Source organism: Bacillus rossius, chromosome 1 (genome assembly GCF_032445375.1).
Source record: "Bacillus rossius redtenbacheri isolate Brsri chromosome 1, Brsri_v3, whole genome shotgun sequence".
In the NCBI taxonomy this organism is placed as follows: Eukaryota; Metazoa; Arthropoda; class Insecta; order Phasmatodea; family Bacillidae; genus Bacillus; species Bacillus rossius.
Window position 1 is genome coordinate 1,623,736 of NC_086330.1, and position 18,620 is coordinate 1,642,355.

Sequence of the window (18,620 nt, forward strand, 5' to 3'; positions counted from 1 at the left end):
CAATACATGTCCTAACGCCCTTCTGGTTTGGCGACTCTACTTCGCGTGGCCCGGCAATGTCTGGAGATGCGGCACGATATGCACACTAGGTTGCAAACATCTACGTACAAATGCAGATATTCCAATCCGATACGCCCATATACACTCCTAACAGGCCTCGCGCTAATGGTGCCTTCTAGCGCTATATCATACATTTCGGCGACGTCCGGAAGTGTGGCGCAATACTGACACACTATGCTACAGGCTTATTATGAACAGACGTAAATATTCCGCAAGCTACTACGTGCAAACGTAAATGCCCCAGTCCTAGCCACCTGTATACGAACAAGATGAAATTCGTGCTATGGCTGTATGCCGTCGCTATGCTCGCGTCGCGATGCCGACATCCACTTACTGACTCGTTTGCTCACTGCTCGCTGACCGTCTCGAGGCACGACTGCCTCTCGTCACGTGACTGCTTCTCGTGCCCGCCTGGCGACGACTGCTCCCTGCGTGCTCCGGCGCGGCATGCGGCTGATCCTTCCCCCTCCCCGCATCCCGTGCCGAACCTGACGTGTCGCAGATGGGTGTGTTGTAGTTGCCCAGTAAATAATAGTAATTGTACAAAACATAGACTTCAATGATAAAAATAAATATGTAAAATAAATGTGATTAATAAAAAAAATTACAATATTCGTCCTGCTGTAAATATAGCGTCTATCCTTTCCAAAGGAAGTTCATCTTCCACTGTTGGTCCCCCTGGCGCATGAATCTCCCTCGCCCCCCTGTTCTAGCCGCACCGCACTACACTGTTCGGCGCACCGGCGACACAAGGCAGGAGAAGGCGTTGGCGTGGAATAACGGGCTGTGAGAGCTGGGTGAACACTTGGGTCTACGACACACATCACTAACATTTAAAGTTAATATACTTACATGAAACAATATCATTTAAAACAAAATATCTGCTTGCTCTGAAAACTATTTATGCAATTTTCTAAAGTGTATGACACCCCATTGAAACTGATTGAAGGTAATGTTATATTCAGTCTGGAGAATATGAATCAGCCTCATGATTCTAAACATGATAATTAAATAAAATATACTCATCTGTGTTCAGGGTAAGGCAATTGAAAACTCTGTACTTCTAGGACTTCTGGTCTTGTCCCCTGCTGGTTCAGGATATGTGCCACCTCTTGCTGTGAAATGAAGTCTAGAACTACGACCCAGCAGAAAAAAACATGTAATATTTTGCACATTCTGTACCATTCACTTTCCTTGAAAGTTATTTTTCATATTTACACATTAATGTCAGACTCAACGATTTAACTTGTAGACATGCTTTGGTAGCCATTTGCACTGATGTAGGACTGTAATCCGGGCTTTGGTATTACCCAGGGCAATGCGATGTTGTCACCTTTAAGTAAAAAATATTTTTCTTTATTTTTGTTTTGAAATTAGAGATGAAATAAAAATTTCATTAACATGCAGTTTTTGTATTCTGGCAGCATATGTGTAAGGAAAATGATGGTGAACGATTTAATTTTGATTTAAGTACTTAATATATGCTCTTTACAGTATGAAAACATATGATAAATATTTTATTTACAAATTGTGATGAAATCTTTGTATCGTTGCTGTTTTGTGCAACTCTATGGTGACCAGATTTAGTAGAAAATTGTTTTGTTACTTGGAAAAACAAAATCGAATTTTCATTTTGCGAGACATTACTGTGTAGATTCTACATTTTTCTGCAGCTAATTTGTTTGATATCCAGATCTCAGAAGGGTTTTGGTGTCAGAATAGATCGAATTTAGGTTGCACACATTTGTTTGACCACAACTTGATACGAGGTAAAATTTGGAGTGAGTAAATGATAAGTAAAGAAATGTTGCATGGTTTCTTATCCTAGGGTATTAAAATTACACACACAAACAAAAAATACAGAGCCTCATCATGGCTTGTGTTTAGATAATTGTGATTTCTTTTTCTTTTCTATTTAGATAATTGTGATTTCTTGTGTGTGGTAAGTTACGCATATGTTTGCTAGTAAAGACGAGTCCCAATTGCGGATTGACTTATTTCGTGCTCTCCCTTTTTGCACACGGTGGTTCACTTCTGAAAGGAGGGGCGATATTCGCTTTTGTGAATGTGCCTTCTGTGAACTTAACGGATATTTTTCTTTATCCGGTTTTGCGTGAAAATAAAAATCCGAAAATTGTATTTTTGATCTAATGTTTCTTGATTTTCGCACAAAACGGCGGTATGTTGAAGTTAAATTAATTTTTTACACAATTTTAAAAGACGCTAACCAACCGTTCACTCAGTTACTATTAAAAATACCACAAAGCTGTTTTACAAAATTATCCAGGAAAAATGTAGGAAATTTAAAATAAGATAGGACTAGGGGTGCTATTAAGAGTAAGGAAAACAGCCGAAAATATATTTATTCAGTTCGTTCTATTTTTAATGATTCTGTTGAGGTGCATTGAGATATTTTCATGAACTTTAGATGTAATTATCTCTGTTTATGTTTTCCTGTGCTACAATTATGCTATCACCATGCTTGAATCCAGGTCATCTTTATGGTATTTTGAGGTTAAGGGTGGTATAACATTATTGTAAATATTTCTTGCAATATAAATAGTGATTTAAATTTATTTTGTGCTGTAATAGCATAGCCAAGACTTTTCAACAAGAGATATCCGTGATGCTGTTGCTGTCGACCTACTGTTCATTCTGTACTAGCTGAACATGATCCTTTGGTTCTCTAGAGCTATTTAGAATTACAGCATAGCTAAGACTGTTTTCAATAAGAAAGTGTTGTTTAGTGTCAGTATGTTACAGCTTGGGCCAAGACTGTTTTCTACCTTAAATTGGTTTTCTATTCCAAGTTAATATTGTTCAATCTTCAGTTGAAATGGAAAACCAATTAGGGTGAAAACAGTCTTTGCCTCGGGTGTTACGTACTGACATTAAACATCCCTTTCTTATTGAAAACATCCTTGGCTGGAGAACCACAGGATCATGCTGCAGCTAGTATCAAGGGCTGAGACAAGTCTCGTTGTTAACAATATCAGCTACGCTATCAAAGCCTACAGTAATTGGTAAAAATTCCATATCACGTATCCAAGTTAATCCCTTGATTTTGATGGCATGTTCCTGTTCCTGTACACATTGTTCGTGTGGTACAAGATGCTTGTTTTAATTTAGTTTGTTGACTGATCTTAGACTTAAGAAAAACTTGTGATATTGAAGGGTACTTGTTGCAGATCAGCAAGTAACCTCCAACCCACGCATGGATAAACATAAGAAGTACCCTCATAAAATATGTACCTTAAAACAAATGACAAAGTCCTAAGCTGGATTAGGAATGGCTACTAGAGGTGTGTTATTGTAGGTACAAGCAAAGTTATATTTTATCTTTATGTCTCCTGTAATTATTATCCTTTCAACTGTAAATAGGTACATTATAAATAAATACATATAGTTTCTTACACAAAATGCCTTTACATATTTGAATAATTCGCTCAAACATGTATAATACTGATCCATGCACCTTTAACATTCAATACTTGTACAAAATTATAAGCATAACATGAAACCATTATATTTTACATTATCAGGTTCCTTAATCTTACTCTCGCAAAGCAAAGCTAGCCAGCTGTGAATGACAAAAAAAGAGAGAGTCAAATAGATAACAGTGCATCATGCCTCAAACGGCTTAAAATATTAACGTAGACCAGACAACAATACAGAACTGGCAAAGCAAGATACAGTTACAAAAAAAGAAAAGGAATTGAAAAATTATTGAGCCACAAAACCGTACGTACCACAAGACTACTTGAATTGGTTACCCTATTGCAAAATTCCAAACGTATATTTCCAAGTGGCAAGCCGAAACAAATGATTTAGAACAAATTTCAAAAGGCTACATAACGATCACATGACGTTAAGAACAGGGCACAACCTGTTGGTGCCCAAGAACACAAACCCAAGTTCCGCGAAGAAGCTTACCATGTCGAGAGCTCACCAGCACCGTACCCCTAACTGACCTAAAGAGTAACAAAAGGAACTACATGCTGCTCAAATGCAAAGTGACCCGACACTGTCGGTAGCTACAGCTAAACAGGCCTCGAGACCCAGCGCGGACAATCCTCAAATGCCGCGCCCCAGAAGGGGAACAGCGCAAGCGCTGTAAACCTGAAGGGTGGGGGATCAATTACCAGTTGGAAGGAGAAGGAATCGTGACATATTTAAAGGGGAAAGGAGGGGGAATGGGTAGGAGGGGTGATGACCACGCCGCGCCAAAGTCAAAGTACCTACATGACGTCATTACAATATATAAAAAGTAGTTATTATCGCAAGTTGAATACAAAAATAAAATTCCACCAAGACATTACATAATTTATTTGTATTGTGATATGTTTGTTTTGTTCAGGGTCTGTTGACGTACTAAATTAAAACAGCAAGCATCATTTACCACAGGATCAATTATACAGGATCATGCCATCAGGAACAAGGGATAAACTTGGATACGTGATATAAAACAATTACCCAGTAATTTACTTTAGTGTATTTCTTTTACGTAGAATATTTATAATAAATTTACACGAACCCTTAACCCAAAAATGCCATTATTCACATGGTGGCGTGCAAGTCACCACACAGGCGAATGTAAAATGATTACTTGCATGTGAAGTTCTTGAAAATAACTGAATGCACCTGACATAATTATTAGAAATAAAACAAGGAATTAAATAAATAAAATTTAGGTTTTTTTTTTCTTTTTTGAAAATAGTTGCTTTTGTGGTAAAAATTACCAAAAATAACTTTTTACTGAATTTTTTATTTACTAGGTAGCCTATTTTTATGACTCAGCCGTGCTTGTAACAAATTACCTCTTATTTCCATAGTTTTTTTCCCTGTTTCAAGCAGAAGTGTTGAGTCCCTGGTACCGTGGGATGCTGTGCCACACTGCACTGCTTTAGAGATACAGTGACCTGTCACATACATGCATAGATTGTATGTAGCTTGTAAATATGTAGTCACTTATTATTTGTGTATATAATTATTATATGGAAATTTTATTTGCTATGACCATTTTCATCTTTATTTATATTTTTATACCTAAATCAATATTAATTTACCAATAAATGTAGAGTTCCTGTTTATTACTGTGTCTGCATACAACTCTCGCACTTTTGAGTGGTTCGTGTCATTACTCGTTATGGCCAAACATGCGTGGAGTTCTGATAACCTTCGTATAGAATTAAATCACCAAATCCATCAGCACTGCTCTCATCTGCCAATTGCAGTCACGTGAAAAGTAACCTACTTAAGTATGCAAAATGACCATCGGACTGACGGTGGCTCAATGCGCCAGGACTTTTGAAAACGTTCCTCAGGTTTTTAAAATGTATTCACTATGGATTTTCTTGCCCAATTGTTTCTATAACATTGTACTGCAGGTCACTAATCATTGAACATTTTTAACCAAAAGCCTCATCAGGTCATTTATTTATCTTTTTCAAGATGAAATAGCAATTCAAAATTTTATTTGATAGTTTTAACTACTTATTACTTCAAACACCGTAGACCTGGTTATAAATGAATGGTTTGTTTATGCTATGGAAAGTAAGCTGGCTGCCTAAAAGGGAACACTTAAAAGATTGGACACTTAATTTACTCTCACTGTCCTCTTCTCCCTTGAGTTGTAACACTGCTACGTCGAGTGAGCGAGTACTCTCTCAGCGAGTTGAAACACTGTGCTACTTCATCTTATTATATCCACGGTTATATCACTGGCTCGTGCGCACATACACGTTAATAGTTCAAAAACGAAAAGAAGAGTATGCGGAGTCACATTGAACCCCACAGTAAGCGTAGTTCCTGGACAAGCAAAGGAACAATTATTACTTAGCTCGTGTTTCATAATTTTCAAACAAAACTTTGACATAAGGATGTGTCGGTTTAATTTATCAGCTTTATGAATAAATTCAGTTTTCTTTATTGCTAAATTATACATTTTCAGTGCTATGTTGTATATTAACTTGCATTCTGGTGACTGTTTCAGTTTTCTCTCTATTCAGGACATAATCGTCACTCCTGACTCTTAGCCCATGGCTGCGTTACTTGTGATTGTTCTAATAAGAGTAATACAAAGAGAGTGCGGTTTTGGAGTGCACGTGAACACACTTAGACTGCCTGTGCAAATTTGACGCTGGTTAGTTGTTCTAATGGCTTGATCTTGTTTTAGGAGTACGGGCGCTAGGTGAATAATGGCCGACTTTTTGGACTCTGAGGCAGAAGAGAGTGAGGTAGGTAGTCACCTTCTCTACGCACTGTGTGTGTGTATGTGTGGGTGTTTGTGCAGCCAACAGGCTGGTTACGAGTCGAACCATGATTCTGTGTCTAGTTAGCTGTCGACGTGGGTCCACTGTTATGGTTACAGAACACAGTTGTAATGATGTGTGCTTGCAGATTTATTTATTTATTTCAAATGTGTTACCCGCCCAGCAACAGTCACCAAGGACTGTGCCGGTGGGCACGACAGTGGAACAGTTCCAGGACAGACACAGCACTAGTCTCGAGACACACAGTTCCTGCAGTGACGTGGCAGCCGACAGCCGGCGGACTCGGGGCAGGCACCACTTGGAGAGGGAACCCCCCCAAGCAGTCACTACCGCAACCGCAACCACGTGACTGCAGGCATTATTGCAAAAAAACACTGATAAAAATAACAAAAAACAATACAAACGGGCAGAAAGACTGACAAAACAAAGACAAGTAGAACATGTATAAGTTCTTGAACAAGGTATTAGTCATATATTTTTTTTTACAAAAATACAGTCGTAAAATGACAAACTATCAGGTGTATAGCCAGGTTTTTGTCTTGCAAGGGAAGTGTTTGTTCCACTAGATGTACAGTTACCTGCACATGTGTACTGACGTATGGAGCGTCCGCGGACGCACATGCTGATGCGAGTGTGTGTGTGTGCGTGTGTCGCAGGAGGAGGAGGAGGAGGAGGATGAGGAAGAGGGGGGCTACAAGACCAAGAAGAAGAAGAAGAAGGGCAAGAAGGTCCGGGCAGTGGACAGCGATGACGAGGAAGAGGAAGGTACGGAAACCAGCAACTTTGTCCACCTGTGACGTTCATTCGCGAAAGGAACTTAAATTTTTTTTCTTCAGCATTTTTGCGCAGCTGGCATGATTATGTTTAAAAATAGTAGTTTGCCTTGTAAAGGAAAACTCTGGCTCTTTCGTTATTAAGTTTATTCAGGGATGAATACTTTGCTGTGAATTTGGCCAAGCATGTTGTTGGAGTTGAAGCTGGTCAGGTGTCTGCAGAGTGTGTGTCGCTGTGTGCTGGCTGGTGAGTCGGTGAGGTGTGTGCGGAGTGTGCGGAGTGTGTGGTGAGTGGTGCAGATGACGAGGAGCGGCTGCGGGAGGAGCTCAAGGACCTGATAGACGACGCCCCCATCGACGAGAGCGACGGGGAGGACTCGGACGCCTCGCGCGGCTCCCGCAAGCGCAAGAAGAGCGACGACGAGGAGTTCGACGACCGCCTGGAGGACGAGGACTACGACCTGCTGGAGGAGAACCTGGGCGTGAAGGTCGAGAGGGTGCGTGCGCATCTTCGCTCGTCATTCTCGTCCCTCGCGAGATACGTTTCCGTCCTCCTCGTGCACTTGCTGACCAGTGGGCGTGAGCCATGAGCAACCATTTCTGTTTTGTAATTAGAAAAACACGTCTTTCATAAACTTAAATTAAGTCAGTCTTAAGACCAGAATACTAAACTGATTTTTGGAACAGGGCAGAGTGCTAGGGGCTTGCAGCACCTCCGCCGCGGGTTGTCCCTGTATTGTAGTACCACCGGGATCGGCCCACCACAAAATGTAATAAACTTTAAGTTTGTTTCAAATTTTATAAAAACACCCTTGGCAGTACTTTTCTTGTTTTTTGCTGTCGCAGAGAATCGATTAGTCATCATTGCTGCAAGTACAGTGCAGTTTTTTTGGACATACGCCATTGCAGTTTTGCACTGTTTGTCATGGAAAAATTCAGAAACTAAAAATAAATTAAAAAACGAGTTTTGTTTCATCGTTGGTTCCGTTTGTCCACCAGCAGCCGATTCAGTCTTGTTTTCTGTGAATTTTTATTGTCATATATATTTTTTTATTTATTTTTAGATTTGAAATTTTTCAATGACAAAACAGTGCAAAACTGCAATGGCATGTCCAAAAAAACTGCATTAAATCAAAATTCCCCATTGCATGAATCATTTAAGGAACATAATATCAACATTTCTGCGCGGCACAAGTTTCCATCCCTGTGGTGCATTGATCACTAAACCTCTTGTTTGACACTCCATATTCATACCTTGCACATAGTTGAAGGTTGATGAGAAGTTGTTTTACTAATGACAGTAGTGTCTCATGCGTTGCTTCTCTGCGACAGAGCATCTTCTGAGCAACGGAAATAATCATTCCTCGCAGTCCAAATGGTATTGTGATTGTGTTTGGCACACGTAGCTCACGTGTGTGTGTGTGTAGAGAGAGAGAGAGAGACACAACTGGATGCACGTGGCGTGTGGCGTGGTTGCAGAACCGCTTCAAGAGGCTGCGGAGGATCCAGGACGAGGAGTCTGAGGACGAGCAGGAGGACCACGTCGAAGGAGAGCGCGACGCGATCGCCAACGAACTGTTCGACGAGGGCTCGGAGCACGTGAGTACTGGTGTTGTTCGAGTTGGCCCGCCTGCCGCGTGGCTTTGTGTGCTGCTTACCTGCGTGGTTTCCAAACATGGGCCGGGGCCCGGCTTGTTACTCGGTCCGTTATCGTGTCCTCTCTGTGCCAAAGGCAGCGTCAGGAAGCTCCTGCAATTTAGGTTTGTCAAGTTGATCCAAGTTCGAGCAAGTACAGTAGTCTCATTTAACTGAGTTTCCTTACTATCCACGCTGACCTAAAGTGCCATTACCAGCGAAGACTGTTAAATCATTTGCTTGAGGACACAGGACATGATGTAACTGTCGTCGATAGCCGAAATAACATTACTCCCAAAGATGTCATTCAATTGAAAACCGAGATTATTTTCTTATTACCGTATTCACCCAAAAATAAGTCAGACCTGAATATAAGATGACCCCCAAATATACAAGTCCGGCTTCCACAAAAAATTATTAACTACCATGAGAAAATAATTTAATAAATTTTTTATTTTCTTGTTAAAATCTATAAGGATTAAAAATGGTTAACTAATATTTTATCAATAATAATGGTTCTATTCAATATAAAAAAAAAAAAAAATTCTGTAATTTTAAACAATTTTTTTCAATAAACAATATTTTCAGTTAAAACATTTTTTGAACATTTTTGCAATACAAATTGCTAACCATTCCCAATTGCTGTTAGATCCCTGGTTTTTGGGTGGTCTTTCAACTAAATACTCTCGTCTTCTTTTTTGGTTAATATGGTACATATATCATCCGTATTTTCTGAGATTTTGCTTTACCGAGATTTCTGCAGACCACATCAACTCAATTAATTGAGACTCTACTGTTTTGCTTTTGATCTTGAGTCAAATTCAAATAGATGTTTTCAGTGCTCATTAAAATTTGTTTATGAGTAATTCGTAAAGTTTTGTATTAAATAATGATGCTCATTGTAGATTTTTAATTGTGTTTGTCCATATTTGTCAGTAATAGCACTCATATACTCGGTACAAAATGCTGAAGTTGAATTCGTTAGAGAATATCCGTGAAAAGTCGCCTATTAAAATTAAAGTAGTTACAGTTCTTGCTGGCTACTTAAAAGAAATTTTGTACTTAAAGGAGAACTATTAAGGATGATTAAAATAAGTGCATCTTACATTTGTAGATGTGGCACACTGTACAATGTCACGGCAACGTTTTTCTATACGTTACTCTTCCCTTTAGCGTTCAAACAACTTTCACTAAAACAAGAGGAAACATTCCACAGTACTTTGTTGCAAGTTGAGATGAGAATGTCACAGGCTGCTGTTAGCAGAGCTGTTTTCAATACTCAATATGAGTACAGATACTACAGAAGTGATGTAAGCTTTAATAGGGGTTATTATAAGTTAGATTAGGTTAGCAGGTATGGTTTAGTTGGCATTAGTGTGTACAAATTTTTGAAGCCATTCCGTTGATGTGTGCATACTTGTAGCCTACATAAAATATATTTTTCCTCTAGAAATTTATAATCAATCATTGTTGAATCAGGGCAGAAAACCTTGAATTAGCTAGGATTCTTTTTGGTGCTGGGAAAATCTTGAAAGCCATTGGATATAATTTGTGTATCTACTAAGTTGAAAAGAGCTTAAGTAGTTGAAAAGCTACTCGCAGTGCCTTCAAAATGCACCACATATACACTAGAACCCTGATTTTATGAACCCAGATTTAATGAAGTAGTGAGTTTACAAATACATTTTCAGGAACCGCCAAAAAATCAGAAATTTTGTCACCAAAATATAAATGATTTAACATATAAAGCTGATATTGTGAAGTGCGTAGAATTGGAAGGCATGAAATTCTTCCAGCTTATCAATAAGGCCCTGGTATTTCCGTTGTTCTTTTCACCCCTTTCTTTATCACTCCCGTACAGATTGTGTACTGGCGTGTCTTTAGGCGGAATTAATTAAAGAGGGGAGGAGAAAAGTATCGGTGTTGGCAAAATAAGAAGCAGAATACACGGTTGTTGTATTTTACGCGCGAAATGTCTAAAATGTGTAGACCTATCAAAAAAATACGAGCATTCATTAGTATTAACATTCAACATGCTGTCCACAACTGGAAAAAGCCAGCATTCACACGATCGTGGGAATAACAGTGTGCGTGAAAGGTGGGCATGATTACACCGCATGATAAGCTGTGACGTACGGTATGTTTGCTACGAGAGAGACGCGAACATGCGAGACTGACTACAGCGCAGAGGAGGGAGGGCGAGCGCGCGGCTGACTGACGGCCCGCCCGCATTCCACGTTCACACGCTGCGGCCGGAAGTTATGTTTGTGTGGCATTAGTATTTTATACTAAATTGGTATTTTATTTATAAAGACCAAATACACACAGATAACACCAGAATTGTTTGGTTCAAAAAGTAAAACAAGAATATTTTTCTTTGGTGGAGGGGGGGGGGAGCGTCACAATGGGCCACCCCCGATTTTACGAACGCAGTCTGTGGAACCCTGAGCATGCATATAAAGTCAGGGTTCTAGTGAACTATCTGTGAGCGCTGTGAACCGGTGAACCTCCCCAGCGGATGTGAGGAGTGCGGCAACGTGTTAAAGTAATGCTGTTGTTATCGCTGGGGTGCCAGATGACGACGGAAATAACCTGGAAGGCGTCGCCATAACTTTTTAACACATTTATTCAAAATTATAATGAACCAGTTCACAATAATAAGCGACGAGCGTCGGCGAGTGTAGTGATGTCCTCGGTGAACTCCATGCTGTTACTTGCCCTCCAGGGGGTTTTATGTACCCGAAGCAGCGCTGATCGGCCCAGAAGAGAACGTCCTAGAACACTCTTCTACGTAGTCGCATCTGTGGTCGCCTTCTGGTATTACGTAATCTCAGGGTGTTTACAATAGGAACATTATTTTCCTCAGGACACTTCTTTTCTTGGCAGATCCACTGCTCCCCTGGCTGTTAGACTGCTCCCTTGTCGTGCAATCATTGCAGGTAGCAAACCCCGCAGGCATCGTGTTAGAGATATTACTAAATAATTACAAGACAAGCGCTAGATGGGAGGGGTCTAACACTGTGGCCACTCTGGGTAGTCTGCTGGCCGGAGGAAGCTTCCTTTAATTTCTTTTCTCTCTTTTGTCGTGTTCCTTTTTTATATTATGTTTTACCACCATTTATAAATTACTGCAGGTACAATAAATATTGATTTCAGTCATAACCTTGGAGCAATATTAAATATTTAATAAAATTAAAAAAAAATCAAAACCTAATTTAGATACATTAAACTCTTCAGATTTTTTGGTTGGGTGTGTGCATGTAACTACTTAAACGCAATAATGAAATTTTACAAGTCTCAGTTCTATTTAAATTGTCTTTCAAAAATTTATGCCTTTAAAACAATTAAATTTTTGCTAATGTATTTACTTACTGGCACTCTCTGATATGTTTCTCTGTTTCGTTAACAACTCCGGGAAAATTTAGTGCAAAACCCTCATTACAAAAAGGGGCAGTTCCAGTGCCTTTAAAATCTTGGTCTGCTGCAATGCATTTTGAGAGACGGGGTTCACTTGAATATCTTGATTATGTTGTTGGTGCAGTTCTCTCTGTGAAATTTCATTCAATTTTATAGGCATATTTACGAAAATCGTAACAGGCTGAACTGGCCCATTACCAATAGGCGTAATCTCGACACGCGTTATCTTGCCAGTCACCCAGAACACAGCAGACAAAAAGAAACATTCACAAAATCTTGGCATTGCGAATATCAACAACGCAGTACCATCGCCGGGCATTCACACAGCTGCGTCGTACGAAACGTAGACCTCCATTGTGTTGAAAACTTTTTAAAATCCAACATTGTTCCAGGCCTAACCGCCACACTCGTAGAAAACATTTTTACAAGCAGTATGATGCCACACACATCCTCTCTCGCGCGCCGCCCAAGCACAAGAGGCACAGCTGTCAGACTCAGACACTCCACTTCTTCGCGACTCGGAAGATAAACCACTTCGGCTTTGCTTTTTTGTGCACACACCCGAAGCCTTTCTTACGCATGCATACACATTAGATTTTTAATACATACTAGCTTAACACAATTATTAACAACTGACCTCAAACTACGTTCTTAAATATAATTTTAAATTGCAAAATTCTCTGGCCCATGTTGGAATATTTTAGAGTTCAGCACATGTTGCCAAACTTTTCCATAGTTCAAAGAAAATTGACATCCAAATTACAAAATTACCCAAAACATGACTGAATAACATAAAAAAATCAATCTAAAACTAAATATGTATTTTACCTCAGGATGCAACGCTTTGTGGCCATGCACAAGTGTAGGCCACAGTTTTCCCAGAACGTTGGAAAAACCAGTTAATAAATGAGTAATGAATTTATATGACACCACCACAGTATCTTGCATCTTCAATTAAAAGCTCAAAAAATTGTGGAAATGGTTGGAAATTAGATGCCAAATATTTGCTAAATTGTGTGCAAGTTATGAATGTGGTTGAAAAATTTCTGGTTAGTGCAGGTATCCGATACCACTTCATTGATTAGGGCAGTCTGTGGCGTTAGTAAACATTAAACATACCCGTACGATGGTCGGAGCAGCATGCTAACTCAGCCGTGGAAAAGAAGAACTTGAATGATCAGGTTTAGTGCTAGGCTGAAGGTTGTGATGTTTTACCAAAGCAAAGGTAAAGGATGGTTTTTAAAAAATTAATCACATGATTGTAGATTCTACTAAATAATTCCTTTTTCATTCCACTCCTGTAAGTTCTTCAGCACTTTTTTTTATATAACGGTTCGTAGCAGTTTCATTTGCTATTTGTGAATATTTGTTTTTAGAAGTTTTAAGATGCAAACTTTGATGGAGCTTACTGTAATTTCGTTTTCCCCACCTTGACTCTTGAGTGAACCGACACTGTATTGAAACATGTTTACTCTATGTAGGTTGTGTTTGTGTGTGTTTGCTTTGACCCTTTTTTGCGTGTTGTGTTTCTAATATTTGTCTGTTTGTTTCCTTTCAAATCACGGTCCATTTAGGAAAGAGAAGAGCTGGTATGTTACATTATGTTTCTTTTTTTTTTTACGTAGATTGTAGTTTTTTTTTTCTTGGTGAATCTTTTAAAACATTTTTGGTGATGGAACTAAATGTCAAATTTTTTGAGATAAGAATTTTCTCTATATTGCATTGATTACATTTTAAATTGACGTTTTACTAACAATAGCAGTTTTAGTTTTGTCTTGTTTTCATTTAGCTCTTTGAAATAGCTAAAATCTTTGGTTTTTGTATTTTTATTGGTTCATGGATTAGTTGATTTGAAGGTTCATAACAACTCATAAGTGTTGTGCATGGTTATGGTGATATGCTTACTGTAGTCACAAGAATTACTAATCTGTGTTGCTTCAAGGTTACAGTGAATATTAATTTTTATTTCTTTTTAAGTGAAATACTTAAAAGTTAGCAATGTTCAAATTATTTCCACTGTGATATTTGTGAGGTGAGTAGGCCTACATTAATTACTGTAGAAATCTAACTATTCATAGTAATTGTACATTAACATGGTTGGTTATGCAAAAATCAGTATAATTTGATCTTTTTTTTTAAAAAAATTTTACAACATGTTAAAAATATTAACAGAACAAGAGCCCCAAATATTTAATTACATAAAAAAAAGGCAGCATTCACTGATCTGGGGATTTGGGGTGGCAGGGATAAGTTTGGCACTGGTTTTGGAGCAAAGGAAAAACTATTTACCGAATTTAGTGTATTTCAATGTTACAATATATTATGTTGGGATGGTCAAAGTTCTACGGTGTAAAAATTCTGTACAGTGATGCCCCTGTTTATTTTTTTGTGATTTTTTTTACATCTTTCTGATCCATTCCTTATAGTGCTTATTTAGCTATGTAAATATAGTAGATTCACCATACATATATCTAACATGTGTTAATAGTGATAGAGAATTGTAGAGTACGAAATTATTTTCGGGCAACTAGTCTCACCATATTTTTTAAAAATAATTCTTTCCATTTGTCATTTTTTTCTGTGATAGCATTTATTTGAAAGTGTAATGCAGTCGAAGGATCCATTATTTTTACGTTATCACGGTAATTTTGTGCAAGTATGTTCTAAACTTGTTTTTGGAGAGAATAAAATGGCTAACTTTTTGACGATAATGACCCACAAATGCAGTGATGTGAATCATCCCAGTCGACAACACATCAGGACAGTTATTAATTTTACATCGTAACATCTTACTGACTGCAGGAAAACACGTAACGGGGCTGTGTGAGCAGTCATGTTACATGGCCTTGTTATGTCGTTAGCTCTCTCTGCACTTAGTGAGCTCATGTCATCTCTTCCACTGAAGGAGTTTTGTTTTTTGGAAGTACGTACAGTTCTGTGAGGATGTGGTCTGGCATAGCTTGCTAATTTTGCTGCATTCAGTTTCTCTGAAGTGGAAATGTTTTCTGCAGCTCAAAACAATTTTCAAACTCATACTTTTATTTTTAAGAATATTTTAATTTGCAAAGAATAGAAAGGATTTAAGAATTTAAGATTAATTTCAATTACAGCCTATTTATGTTTCTGGTATTTGCTTTACTTGCTAACGTAGATATAGGTTAGCCAATTCCTCACAAAAAAAATTATGTACAGTACAACTATTTGGCTTGACATTTTAAGTTTTATTTATAAAGAGCTGTACATGGTAAATTATTTCCAGTCAATGCGAGTCGAAAGAGGCAGCAAGTATGAGGAGTAGGTGCTTGGTAACATGAAAAAACAATGTTCAAGCAACTGGATAAGTTGATTGTTTACCCTCCAAAGAGCGGTAACCTGTGCACGTTTACTTGTGTGAGCCGTTGCTAGTGGTTGTGTGCCGGGACTTTTTTTTTAAATTTTTATTATAATTTTAAATTATTTTTGGTTACAAAAGGGTGATTTACACTTTGTTAGGCTGGTGTACTCTACCTAGTTAAACTTTGTGCCAGTGGTCCGAGGTACCTTTTCTCAGGGACCAATCTGGTATTTTGCAAGTGTAATGTAGACGTTAGCAGCTTCTGGTAAAACTTGTATTTTCTTTATAATTTTGCCCAGCTGTTTCCTAGGCCTTTCTTTATTAAATTAAAATACTATAATTTTAGGGCACGAGGGGCGTATCAGTTGGGTGTCTCGGAAGTGCTGTGAGTGTCGACTGTGGGTTGTCATCGTCGGTAGGACGAGGACCACGTCTCGGACAGAGGCCGCGCGGAGGTGGAGCACTACGACGACGAAGAGGAGGAGGGGGAGCTGTCCGACGCAGACGACTTCATCGTGGATGACGACGGACGCCCCATTACGGACAAGAAGAAGAAGCGGAAACCAATCTTCACGGATGCGTAAGGGTGGTCGTGAGTCTGTGAGAGGCGTTGTTACAACGTGCAGAATGAGAATCTTTTATCATTCATTAATTGGAGAAAATAGCTCGGACCTTAGAAACTAAGGCAGTGCTAAGCAGACGGTGAGGAATCTTAGTCTGATTGTCTGTTTGAACTTTGTCTTTGTCTTGCCTAGCGACAAGCAGCGTGATCACTTCACTCTGGCATGTCTGCGCACAACTCTGTGCAGCTCCAAGTATTACAGTTGTACATATATTAGTTGAATAACTATTGCAGAAGTTTTTTTTTTTAGCACTGAGCAAAGACAATCTGAATTTGTCTAGTTGTAAACTTGGAACAGATCGGGTTAAGTTGTTAAGGTTTTTGTAGTAGGTTTTTTTGACTGATGTGTCTAGTGGTAGAACAGCCAATGTTTTGCAAACATTTTGATAGTTTGTTAAAGCCTAAAATAAGTAGCACTATCAGTTTTTACTGTTTTTGTTTTTAAGCTAATTTTCGTAAGATTAGGGGAATGCGTTGAATGTGTTGTTAGTGATGAGTGTTCTGTTTTTTTTTTATTATTTCTAGTGTAGGTTTCAGCAAAAAATTTGGTTTCTAAAATTTTCTCTCTTACTGTTTTAAAAATCTGTTAAAAAAAACACATGTATTTAGTGTTCATCATGTATATTTGCTGCAGCATATTTATAACAGTTATTTGCACTGATTTAAATGAGAAACTTAACTTGATGTAATTCCAGTATTATGTGGTCGTGGTGAAAAACAGACGTGTTTGACCGCAGGACTGCAGCGTGACCTGTGTGTTCCAGGGCTCTTCAAGAAGCTCAGGACATATTCGGTGTGGACTTCGACTACGAAGAGTTTGAGAAGTACGACGATGAGTTTGATGAAGAAGAGGAAGAAGATGACGAATATGATGTGGAAGAGGGCGATGAAGACGTGGAGAAGAGGTGTGTGCAATTGTGTGTTTGTGGTTTGGTAGGCCCTAACTTGTCACAGGCACAGTTTGACATGTACAGAGGACAACCTTGTGTGACAACAGGAAGCCTGTGTTGCTTAATGACTGTTGTACGAATTAACAAGGTTGTGGAAAACCAAAGCAAGAATCATTTTAATTCCTTAACTTTCTTACTATTTACTCAGACTTTCCCGAAATTGTCAAAGCTTCCCTCCTGCTTTGCACAGGGATTCGTTAAGTGTAGATTGATAAGGAAACGTTATAAGTATGATTGTCACAACAGGTTTTCTTTTGAAGTGTTTTTGCTACTTTCTTATTGAAATTGATAATTTGTGTTGCAGACGGAAGCCGAAGAAAGCAGCGAAGAAGAAACCAACCAGGAAGTCGATATTCGAGATCTACGAGCCGAGCGAGTTAAAGCGGGGCCACTTCACAGATCTTGACAACGAGGTGAGGAGTTGAGTTGGTCATTCGCACCGCGTTTGTGGTGTGATGGTAGCGGTGGTTCAGTGAGCGTATGTTACGTAATACGTGTGTGTTGAGGTTTCAAAGGAACAAGTGATGGAGCTTAATAATGTTCGCAGGCTTCAACGGCCATTGCCTGAAGTATAGCTCGGCTTCTGGGTGCTGGCCGTGTCCTTGGCAACTGCTCCCAGATGATGGCGACTGCACTGTCGACCGAAACGTTGGTGAATTTTTTTTGCCGAGGACACGGCCACAACCCAGAAGCCGAGCTACAAGTGACGGAGCTGTAACATGCAGTTGCCAGTTGGCGTTCGTGTGAGCGCTTGCCCGGGGGAAGCGCAGACGTTGCGCCACGCCGTGCTGGTGTTTGCCGGCAGATCCGCAACACGGACATCCCGGAGCGCATGCAGCTGCGGGACTTCCCGGTGACGGCGGTGCCCGACGGCTCGGACGAGCTGGACGAGGAGTCGGAGTGGATCTACAAGCAGGCGTTCTGCAAGCCCAGCATCTCGCTCCAGGTGAGGCACGGCACATCACGGCACCGCGCACGCCCTCGCCCGCGCCTCTCGCTGCTCCGACCGAACCCCCGGGAGTCGCTGTTTTGCAGGACGGGCACGGGGAAGGCAGGGACAGGTCCAAGAAGGGACCCCAGACGATCGCCAAGATCAAGAAGGCGCTGGAGTTCATGAGGAACCAGCATTTCGAGGTGCCGTTCATCGCGTTCTACCGGAAGGAGTACGTGCAACCGGAGCTGAACATCAATGACCTGTGGAAGGTCTACAAGTTCGACGAGAAGGTACGAACCAGCGCTCGTCCCTTGCCGGCCGGCAGCATCGGGGAGTGTCTTTGATGTCTCGGAACAGAGATGTCACAAGTGCAGATGCTAGCAGTAATTGAGACTTGGAAGCACTTACTCGTGTGTTCCCAGCAGTTCACCTTTGAATAATTTTTTTTTTTGAAATTTATGAAAGAAAATATAAACATGTGAGGTATAAAATCTTAACATTAAATTGCAATATCGTGTAACTTTAACCATTTCTTAACATTAAAAATAAATGGTTGATGCTCACCTCTACTATTTAATATGCAAGCATCCGTATGTAAACTATATGGGAAATAATTTTACCTA

At 39.6% G+C, this 18,620-nt stretch overlaps 1 protein-coding gene and 1 pseudogene across 8 annotated transcripts in view; both read left to right on the forward strand.

Annotated features, from left to right (window-relative positions):
• Positions 1-1,621: 1,621 nt before the first annotated feature.
• The window catches only part of LOC134531001 (transcription elongation factor SPT6), a 61,106-nt gene continuing 44,107 nt past the window's right edge, over positions 1,622-18,620 (forward strand). The window contains exons 1-12 of one of the 8 annotated variants that reach the window (XM_063366443.1): positions 1,631-1,829; positions 3,249-3,362; positions 6,236-6,296; positions 6,989-7,097; positions 7,406-7,602; positions 8,585-8,704; positions 13,732-13,746; positions 15,911-16,071; positions 16,878-17,018; positions 17,368-17,476; positions 17,869-18,009; positions 18,099-18,287. In XM_063366443.1, coding sequence (XP_063222513.1) covers positions 6,258-6,296; positions 6,989-7,097; positions 7,406-7,602; positions 8,585-8,704; positions 13,732-13,746; positions 15,911-16,071; positions 16,878-17,018; positions 17,368-17,476; positions 17,869-18,009; positions 18,099-18,287 — 1,221 coding nt within the window. In that variant the 5' untranslated portion in view covers positions 1,631-1,829; positions 3,249-3,362; positions 6,236-6,257. Of the gene's footprint in view, positions 1,842-3,248; positions 3,363-6,235; positions 6,297-6,988; positions 7,098-7,405; positions 7,603-8,584; positions 8,705-13,731; positions 13,747-15,910; positions 16,072-16,877; positions 17,019-17,367; positions 17,477-17,868; positions 18,010-18,098; positions 18,288-18,620 lie in introns of all 8 variants that reach the window. The other 7 variants (XM_063366459.1, XM_063366424.1, XM_063366434.1 and 4 more) reach the window with 7 other exon arrangements.
• Positions 7,697-7,872, forward strand: LOC134528653 (U2 spliceosomal RNA; annotated as a pseudogene).